This window comes from Squalius cephalus (genome assembly GCF_949319135.1).
Source record: "Squalius cephalus genome assembly, chromosome: 12".
Lineage (NCBI taxonomy): Eukaryota > Metazoa > Chordata > Actinopteri > Cypriniformes > Leuciscidae > Squalius > Squalius cephalus.
In genome coordinates this window covers 1,146,967-1,156,826 of record NC_137133.1, presented here as the reverse complement: position 1 = coordinate 1,156,826, position 9,860 = coordinate 1,146,967, and the positions used below count along the sequence as shown (strand labels likewise).

General features: G+C 44.2%; 1 protein-coding gene across 10 annotated transcripts in view; it reads right to left on the bottom strand.

Annotated features, from left to right (window-relative positions):
- The window catches only part of epb41l2 (erythrocyte membrane protein band 4.1 like 2), a 96,030-nt gene that overhangs the window by 31 nt on the left and 86,139 nt on the right, over nt 1–9,860 (bottom strand). For 9 of the 10 annotated variants that reach the window (XM_079887513.1, XM_079887522.1, XM_079887516.1 and 6 more), the window contains 5 exons: nt 9,468–9,596; nt 8,972–9,070; nt 6,318–6,398; nt 5,207–5,318; nt 1–787 (listed from right to left, as the gene is read on the bottom strand). The exon at nt 1–787 is cut by the window's left edge and continues 31 nt beyond it. In XM_079887513.1, the coding sequence (XP_079743639.1) occupies nt 5,214–5,318; nt 6,318–6,398; nt 8,972–9,070; nt 9,468–9,596 (414 nt within the window). In that variant the 3' untranslated portion in view covers nt 1–787; nt 5,207–5,213. The remainder of the gene's footprint in view (nt 788–5,206; nt 5,319–6,317; nt 6,399–8,971; nt 9,071–9,467; nt 9,597–9,860) is intronic. The other variant, XM_079887517.1, reaches the window with a different exon arrangement.

The following is a 9,860-nucleotide window of genomic DNA, read 5'->3' as shown; positions in this document are numbered from 1 at the left end:
GGTCGCGTTTGATCATTTCATCAAAAGTATCGGAAAGAGATTAAAAAGATTTAAAAGGGCGAACAGGCCGACTTTGCCAAAAAATCATCAGATTTAAAAACAAAAAAAACAAGAGGTTTCTACAAATATTTGAATATTGGTGCCGGGAAACGGCTTGAAATCCCAAACTTTCCAAAGAGCTGCCAAGGTTTGAAGTTTTCTGGAGTTTGTAAGGTTTCGTCTTGTTGCTCAGAGAGGTAGAAGGCATAGCTCCTCCCCTCGGTGGAATGTGTGTGTGTGTGTGTGTGTGCTTGACTGCATAGAGGAAAGATTGGCACTGCCGTCCACCAATGAGAAATCTCACAGTGCCACTGTCCTGTGCTTCTGGTCCCTTATAAAACACATCATGAAAACCAATCAATCAATCTTTAGCCCCGCCCCCATCACCCCCCACCCCCCCACCCCCTAAAGGTACAGTATCACCTTCATATGCTCACTCTCCTCATATTATTATTATTATTATCAATTATTACACTGTACTCCTCCACGACGTGACTCTCCTCCAAATCCAGACTAGGAATGTGAATTACTAATTAACAATAAAAATAACAGAGATCTAGCCTTCAGAGATGGTCAAGACAATCTTTTGAGGGAAAGAGATAAAACAAACACTAAAAAAATAAAATGCTACAGATGTTAGCTAAGTGGTTCTGAATGCTAGAAGATGAAGCTGTTTCTGTACAGGATCAGAGTTGCTCTCCTCCACAGATGACCTCTGACCCCTGGAGGAACGTGCTGGACTTCAGCTCTGGGGAAGAGCAAACACAGTTATTACACACATATCCGGACGCTCATGAGATCAAACTAATGCCGTCATATTCACGACACTGTTCCACTGCGTCACGTCAGGCAAATCATTGAGGAACACAGATTACATTTCAATTCAAATGGCAAAAAGGCACTATATTCCTGACCTAAATCTCACTTATGGAACATATTTCATTTTTCACAAAGCAACCAAATCGTGAATAATGGTCAACATTTCACTGGCACATCTTACCCCGAAGCTCCTGACACTTCCATTCGTTTCATAACGGCTTCCGTGGTTTCACACACTGATAAGTGTTTTAGTGCTGGATTACTCTGGACTCGTTTCACCTGACATCATTTACTTTCATTTTTTCACTAATTATGCACTTATTTTAAGTTATACTAATTTATCCAATATTTTAATGACACGTTCGTAGGGTCACGGTTCTCTGATGTCGATAATAATTGTTATTAATAGTGGTATGTTTCAGAAGTACATTACTGTGGTAAATTACTATTGCAATGTAAATAAAAAAATATTTTTAAAGAGCATATGATAATTATAATTAATGAAACGCACTGTGCGCTTCACTCTAAAACACGCAGCGCATCAGACTATACAGTTATTCAACTAAACCGCAGCCTCTGATGTGATGATCTCAGTTTAACGGATATACTCATTTCCTCACTTCCTCAACTCACTGACCTCCATTTGGGAAACCTTGCAGTGAATGAGGAGACTTTTCTAATTACACGCAGCTCATCAGTTTGTTAGATCAGGGGTCCCCAACCCCCGGGCGGCGGACCTGTACCGGTCCGTGGGACATTTGGTATCGGGCCGCACAGAAAGAATAAATAACTTAACGTATCTTCCGGACTATAAGTCGCTCTGGAGTATAAGTGGCATCAGTCAAAAAATGCATCATGAAGAAAAAAACATATATAGCCTAAAAACATATATAGCCTAAGTCGCACTGGACTATAAGTTGCATTTATTTAGAAATTTATTTCACAAAAAAAACAAAAAAAAAAAAAAAAAGTTACGGACGGGGCAGTTCTCCGTTACGGACGTGAGCGCTCTGAAAGAGGCACTAAAAGACTGCTTTAAAACTTTCACAGAGACCTCAAACAGAAAGCACAAAGCCTGTCTTTAAATTTAATTTCGTTTTGTATTAATTGTATCTTAATTTTAATCAATGTTTCATCAACCAATTGCCTGGATTTAATAAATTAGTAAATATATTAGAAAATAGATAATCACGACACGGAGGCGCCGGCGCGTGAACATGGAGCTCGTCTCATAAATGAACCGAAACTCAGCCGACACTGACACAGAAAACACTTGTTTATTAGTAAACAATTAAAATGTCTCCTGCTATATTTTACATATTCATAATCATTAATTTTGCCGGTTCGTTGTGACAGCTTTTAGGTGCTTTATTGGCAGCGCCACCCTTACATGTTACATGAACGCATCAGCACCGAAAACATGGAGATTTTTTTCTTTTGGGGGGCATTTTGTTTGTGTTCAGGCTTTCTCAGTTGTCTTTAGGCGCGATGTTACGAGGACGTTGCTAATAAAGTTGCGAGTAGGCCTACACATTGGATTCACGTTTATTATTATATTTAAAAAATACCCCAGTTTTTATGCCGGTCATATCATTTTATTTTGTTGAATTTTTCCTCCACACCTTAAAGGCCGGTCCGTGAAAATATTGTCTGATATTAAACCGGTCCGTGGTGCAAAAAAGGTTGGGGACCGCTGTGTTAGATTAAGGCCATGTCCACACTAATATGTTTTCGTTTGAAAACTTATATTTTTCTCTCCGTTTTGGCCTTCCGTCCACACTGAGATGGCGTTTTAAGTCAACGAAAACGTAGCTTTTGGAAAACACTCTCCAAAGCGGATAAATTTGAAAACGCAGTCTTCGCGTCGTAGTGTGGACTGTAAAAACGGAAGCTTTTGAAGACAATGACGCATTTTTAGTCATGTGATGCAGTCATGTGACCAATTCAGCCAAGTTGGTGAACGACATTACAGCAGTTGTTTTGGATGCTCTCCGTTTTGACAGCCTTAAAGATTAACCTCACTGTCGGCCCATTTAAAAAACTCTTTCCTCGACGTACATAAACGCCTAGCGGAAATGACGCAGGACGAAGCGCCTCAGGATTTACTCATGCGCAGTACGGGGATGCAAGCGCTTACAGACACTGCATGAGCAACTTTTGGAAAACGATTGAAAATGATAGTGTGGACGCGGAGCGTTTTTAGACGAAAACTCCATTTTCAAATTTATCTGGATTAGTGTAGACGTAGCCTAAGGTGATGACACATCTAAAGGTCTTTGCACACGGAGTCCGAAATTTTCGTATGCGTTTTTTCCGTATTCGTCAAGCTCAGAAACCTTGCACACCGATGCGCGTTAATGAATCTGTTGCGATAAAATTCACAAAACAATACAAAATGGAGTCTTCAAGCAGCGAGGATGATTTTGTTTTCCTTTCTCTTCTTATAAATTCTAAAAAGAAAGAGGAATATTGGGTCCATCATCCATCCAGGAAGGAGAGTTCGCTGCGGGATTATCCCGAGCGATTCAAAGTTTACTTCAGGATGTCAGAGGCTCAGTTTGATGCTCTGCTAGTGATACTGGAGCCACACATTAAAGAGAAGACCACCAATTTCCCAGAACCAATTGGTCCTGAACAGGTCTGGATTTTGGCGTCTGCTTGTACGGTGGCTCTGAACTGTCAAAACACCTCTCAAAATGCTTGCTATGGATGCGAGAAACGCAGAAAACTGAACCCGATCCGAATGACGGAAGTTTCGGAGGCAGTGTGTAAACGTGAGGTCGTACCCCCTCTGTCTCTGTGAACTAGTGCACTAGAACAGTGTGCAAACAGCTTCTTTAAAAACTGATGATCAGGCACTCAAATTCAGAAAAGTGGCGGGAGCGTTTAGTTGAGTTGTTCGGAGCGTTTCGGCGAATACTAACACATGCTAATCTTCCACTGCAGATGAAGCTACACACACACTCGCGCGACGTGACAGCTGTTGAGTGATCGCGCTGACGAAACACTGAAAGCTCAGCTTCACTTTCTAGTGAAGGAAATCAGTGGCAGAGCTGTGATGTTCCTAATCCCAGTCGGCCACTGTTGACATGCGGAGGGAAGCGCATCAGGAAACGCTTTCATCTCTCAGACGCGCTCCGCTCACAGATCTGCATTGTGTGTTCGGGGCAGAGGTCAGCTGGAGACGTGACAGCGCTTCCCCTCAGAGACGACAGCTTCACCAAAACACAACTAATCCAAAGGGCTTAAAAACTGTTTCCAGTCATAGATGCAAATAGAAAAATTGGAATATGGCATAAAGCGGTTGTGAATAAAGCAGCATTTCCATGAACAAAATCGTCATTTCCTGGGAAATCGGTGCAAAATATCAGTTCTGTCACGACAGCTCTCGGGAGATTAGCATGGTAATGGATATGGCAATGTTAATGTATTTGGTCTTGGCGGAATAGATCTGCTACGCAAGTACCGAGACTTTACTGCGAATACATTCACAGACATTACTGTGAGCCTGAGACACGCTGCTGATCTACACAGGTGGAGCTGGGGAAGAGGGAGGGCTTCTGGGAGAGCAACACACCGGTGTTTGTGTGAGTGTTGAGCCGCAGATCATTGGCCGCTGTGCTGTGTACACAGTCTGTTTTGTCTGAAGTGAATGTAACAGTTGGGGAAGAAAGTGTGCACAGCATCAGTGTATTAGATCAGTGCATTAGCTCTTAAAGTGACAGCAGCCTAATATTCCTGATGCTGTGTGCTTTTAATGTTTAACAAAAGACAAAGAAAAAAAATAAATCGCTGCTCTTGACTGAATAAGTTTTCTAACTTTGATGATTAATCCGTTTAAATTTATACAGTGAACATTATGCAGTGTTATTTTACATTTGATTACTTTTCAGTACCTGAAAATGACTGTTAGACCTTCCTGAAAACCCGGATTATTTCATTTGCATCTTTGTTCTATTGTATTTATTTGTGCTATCGCTTGTAATTTCATTATTTGTTCTTATTTTATTACTGATTGTTTACTCATGTTTTAAATCTATATTTTTTTAAATCTAGTTTTTTACTGGTATACGAGTCACATGAGGAACCTCTAAAATAAGGTAATCTTATTGTGAAATGAATACAGATCCAGTGTGTTCAGAAATGAAGCCCTGAGTGAGACTCTCCGCTGCTTTAACATGAGGAACACACACAGCTGGCAGATCCAGGACAGAGGAAATAAAGAGACAAACACAAGGAAAAGACACAAAGAAAAGGGGAGAAACGAGAGGCTCTGGGCGCAGGAGGAGGAGGAGGAGCCAGTCGTCAAGAGCGCTGCTGTTGCCATGGCGAGTTGCCATGAGCTTACCTGTCCTTCAGTCCTCGTCCTCGGCCAGCTCCGTCTCTTTGTGGACCACCACGCGAGTGACCGACATGTCAGGGTGCTGCTCTTTGGCCTCCTTTATAGCCTGGGCCAACGCCTGACCCCACACAGTGACCCACACACACACACACACACACACACACACACACAAACCAAACAAAAGATTCAACTGAAAAAATGAACAACTCAACTCAACATAAGAATGAAAACTCAACTGAATGACACACAGATGACGGGGGAACATGCATCTGCAACGCTGGACCTGCGAGAACCACGTCTCGGTGTGTGAGGATGGCGAATGTCTCATCGCTATGGTAACGGTGTCTCAGGGCAGTGTGTGTGCGTCACAGGAACGGCTCAGGGTTATAATGAGCAGCTCCTCTACAACTGTTGCTCGTCACACTGGACACCGCGAGCCCAGCGAGAGACAGAGTCAGATCACACTGTACGAACACTGCTATATTACAGTACTGTACTTCGCTCAGTCTGTCATTAATGCTCATCAAACTGAGGAAATCACGAGATTGATCTAGATTCAGTTCATCAGTGAGGACACATTATGCCATGTTTTAGTTTTACATTTGATTATTACATTTAAGTGCTGATAGACCTACTATATCTGAATACATACATTTATTTATTTTGTATCTTATATTGTATTTGTCCTATTATTTGTAAATTACTTTGATCTAAATTTTTAATAACAAAAATAAAGTGACAAATAGTGGGTGGTGTGGCGCAATGGATAAGACACATGCCTTTGGTGTGAGAGACCCGGGTTCGAATCCACTGTGAGACACCAATGTGTCCCTGAGCAAGACACTTAACCCCTAGTTGCTCCAGAGGCGTGCGACCTCTGACATATATAGCAATTGTAAGTCGCTTTGGATAAAAGCGTCAGCTAAATGAATAAATGTAAATGTAAATAAAATTAAATTAGATTTTGGTTGTATCGTCCACCACTACTTAAACTACCTAAATGGTCTGTCAATCTTTTTTCTTGTGTACTTTAAGAAAAATACAGATGAGAGTTCTGTGTGTGTGTGTGTGTGTGTGAGTCTGTGTGCGTGTGTGTGTGTGTGTGTGTGTATCTCACCTGATCGTGATCGATGTCAGAGTCTCCCGTGATGACGATGCGCTTCTCGATGCGAGTTTCTGACAGCCCGCCCTTTAGTGTCTGTCAATCATTAAAGAGACACAGACGTCATGTGACACATCCGAGTCAAACACAGCGTTCAGCAGGAGATCATGGAGGAACATTGGATTAAGATAAACATCATAAAGTAGTTTTAGAGGATCAGGAATGTGAATTAAAGTACACTGTAAAAATGATTTTGGTCAAAGTTGCAATTAAAACTTTAATTATTTTAGTATATTTTACAAGAAAATAGTATTTCAGCTGTTGCTTCAGTGTAATGTTGCTGTTTCTTTGAAATTATTTGTGGAATTTACTAGCAGTTTCTGAGTACCAATTGTTAAAGTAAATCCTACACCCATGTTTTCTTCAGTCGAGTGTGAGTTTTGATGTGTTTAAACACTGGTCCTAGATCAGATTAAACCCACTTCTGACATGTGTTCCTCTGTGTCTAATGTTCAGGGAAAAGAAAAGAAGACTGCGGTCTGTCAGTTCTGCATCGTAGAGTGCAACAGTCGGTTCCGGAAGTAAAAACTACACTCATGTTCTCCATAAGGAAGCTGATTTTTAACAGTAACTGCTAAACCTTTACAGTCAGCTCGACCGTGAGCTATGAGGATGTTAATCGATGGTATCTGCTTCAGTTGAAGACGTCAGTCCGCATTACTTTAACTTAGTTTTAAAATAATCATGTTTAACAGTGGAATTTGTGGTGGAAAACTACATTACCCATAATGCTGTGGAGAAAATTACACCAATCAGAGTCAAAACAAGCAAAGTGCACCAAAAGATCTCTTTAGCTCCGCCCACTCCCATGAAGCACTGCAAGTGACACGTGTGTGTGTTACCTTGGTGATGTGTGTGGTGGTGGTGCAGAGGTGATGTGTGTGTGTGTGTGTGTGTGTTACCTTGGTGATGTGTGTGTGTTACCTTGCTGATGTGTGTGGTGGTGGTGGTGCAGAGGGACTCAGAGGTGATGTGTGTGTGTGTGTGTGTGTGTGTGTGTGTTACCTTGGTGATGTGTGTGGTGGTGGTGGTGCAGAGGGACTCAGAGGTGATGTGTGCGTGTGTGTGTGTGTGTGTGTGTGTGTGTGTGTGTGTTACCTTGGTGATGTGTGTGGTGGTGGTGGTGCAGAGGGACTCAGAGGTGATGTGTGTGTGTGTGTGTGTGTGTGTGTGTGTGTGTGTTACCTTGGTGATGTGTGTGGTGGTGGTGGTGCAGAGGGACTCAGAGGTGATGTGTGCGTGTGTGTGTGTGTGTGTGTGTGTTACCTTGGTGATGTGTGTGTGTTACCTTGGTGATGTGTGTGGTGGTGGTGGTGCAGAGGGACTCAGAGGTGATGTGTGTGTGTGTGTGTGTGTGTGTGTGTGTGTTACCTTGGTGATGTGTGTGGTGGTGGTGGTGCAGAGGGACTCAGAGGTGATGTGTGTGTGTGTGTGTGTGTGTGTGTGTGTGTGTGTGTTACCTTGGTGATGTGTGTGGTGGTGGTGGTGCAGAGGGACTCAGAGGTGATGTGTGTGTGTGTGTGTGCGTGTGTGTGTGTGTTACCTTGGTGATGTGTGTGGTGGTGGTGGTGCAGAGGGACTCAGAGGTGATGTGTGTGTGTGTGTGTGTGTGTGTGTGTGTGTGTGTGTTACCTTGGTGATGTGTGTGGTGGTGGTGGTGCAGAGGGATTCAGAGGTGATGTGTGCGTGTGTGTGTGTGTGTGTGTGTGTGTTACCTTGGTGATGTGTGTGTGTTACCTTGGTGATGTGTGTGGTGGTGGTGCAGAGGGACTCAGAGGTGATGTGTGTGTGTGTGTGTGTGTGTGTGTTACCTTGGTGATGTGTGTGGTGGTGGTGGTGCAGAGGGACTCAGAGGTGATGTGTGTGTGTGTGTGTGTGTGTGTGTTACCTTGGTGATGTGTGTGGTGGTGGTGGTGCAGAGGGACTCAGAGGTGATGTGTGTGTGTGTGTGTGTGTGTGTGTGTGTGTGTGTGTGTGTTACCTTGGTGATGTGTGTGGTGGTGGTGGTGCAGAGGGACTCAGAGGTGATGTGTGTGTGTGTGTGTGTGTGTGTGTGTGTGAGTGTGTTACCTTGGTGATGTGTGTGGTGGTGGTGGTGCAGAGGGACTCAGAGGTGATGTGTGTGTGTGTGTGTGTGTGTGTGTGTGTGTTACCTTGGTGATGTGTGTGGTGGTGGTGGTGCAGAGGGACTCAGAGGTGATGTGTGTGTGTGTGTGTGTGTGTGTGTGTGTTACCTTGGTGATGTGTGTGGTGGTGGTGGTGCAGAGGGACTCAGAGGTGATGTGTGTGTGTGTGTGTGTGTTACCTTGGTGATGTGTGTGGTGGTGGTGGTGCAGAGGGACTCAGAGGTGATGTGTGTGTGTGTGTGTGTGTGTGTTACCTTGGTGATGTGTGTGGTGGTGGTGGTGCAGAGGGACTCAGAGGTGATGTGTGTGTGTGTGTGTGTGTGTGTGTGTTACCTTGGTGATGTGTGTGGTGGTGGTGGTGCAGAGGGACTCAGAGGTGATGTGTGTGTGTGTGTGTGTGTGTTACCTTGGTGATGTGTGTGGTGGTGGTGGTGCAGAGGGACTCAGAGGTGACGTGTGTGTGTGTGTGTGTGTGTGTGTTACCTTGGTGATGTGTGTGGTGGTGGTGGTGCAGAGGGACTCAGAGGTGATGGTTTGAGCCGTCATGAGCACACCTGGCTCCCCGTCTCCATTACCATCCAACTGTCAATCACACACAGAACACACACACACACACACGTTCAGAACTCGACACAGACGCACGAGTTCGCAGTAATGGCGAAGATGAAGGTACGGTTACAGCTCCAAAGCAGTTCAAAGACAGTCATTCTGAAGAAGTACTGAGCTAAACTACAGGACACTGACGAACCGCATCAGAGATTCCCCAGGGCGACACACATATATATATTTATATTCATCAGATAACAGTGTATATTTAGAAATAAAGATTAAATGGGTTATTTTTGGCAAACAACAATCCCTTCAAAAGCCCTACTTTCATTGTTTCAAAATGACAATAAAAGTGGGTTGGTTTGTTACGTCTCCTCAGCCACGGTCCTGCCCCAGTGCTGAAGTCCCCGGGTCATGTGACCCCTCTCACCTGCGCGGCCTCGTACGTGATGGTCTTGGTCTCCGTGTGGACGATGGGCACCTCCTTCGTGGAGATCTCCGTCTTCTGAGCCGCGAACGTGTCTGAGATCGTGACCATCTCAGTCTTCACCACAGGAGGCTACAGAGAGACAGAGGCCGTGAGCGTGAGGAACACACACACTCTGACGTACACCACGCAGAGACCAGGCTCATGCAGTCTAAACACACACACCACTACACGTCTTTGGTACAGCGCATGCAGCCAAACCCAGACATCACAAGCCGGACAGTGTGACGGTACACGAGTGCAGGTTTGGTTTCAGTGATCTTTGGTTTCAGTGATCTCACACATGCAAAAGCACGATCTCTCAACATATCCCGACTCTACTCCTATCAGTGCGAT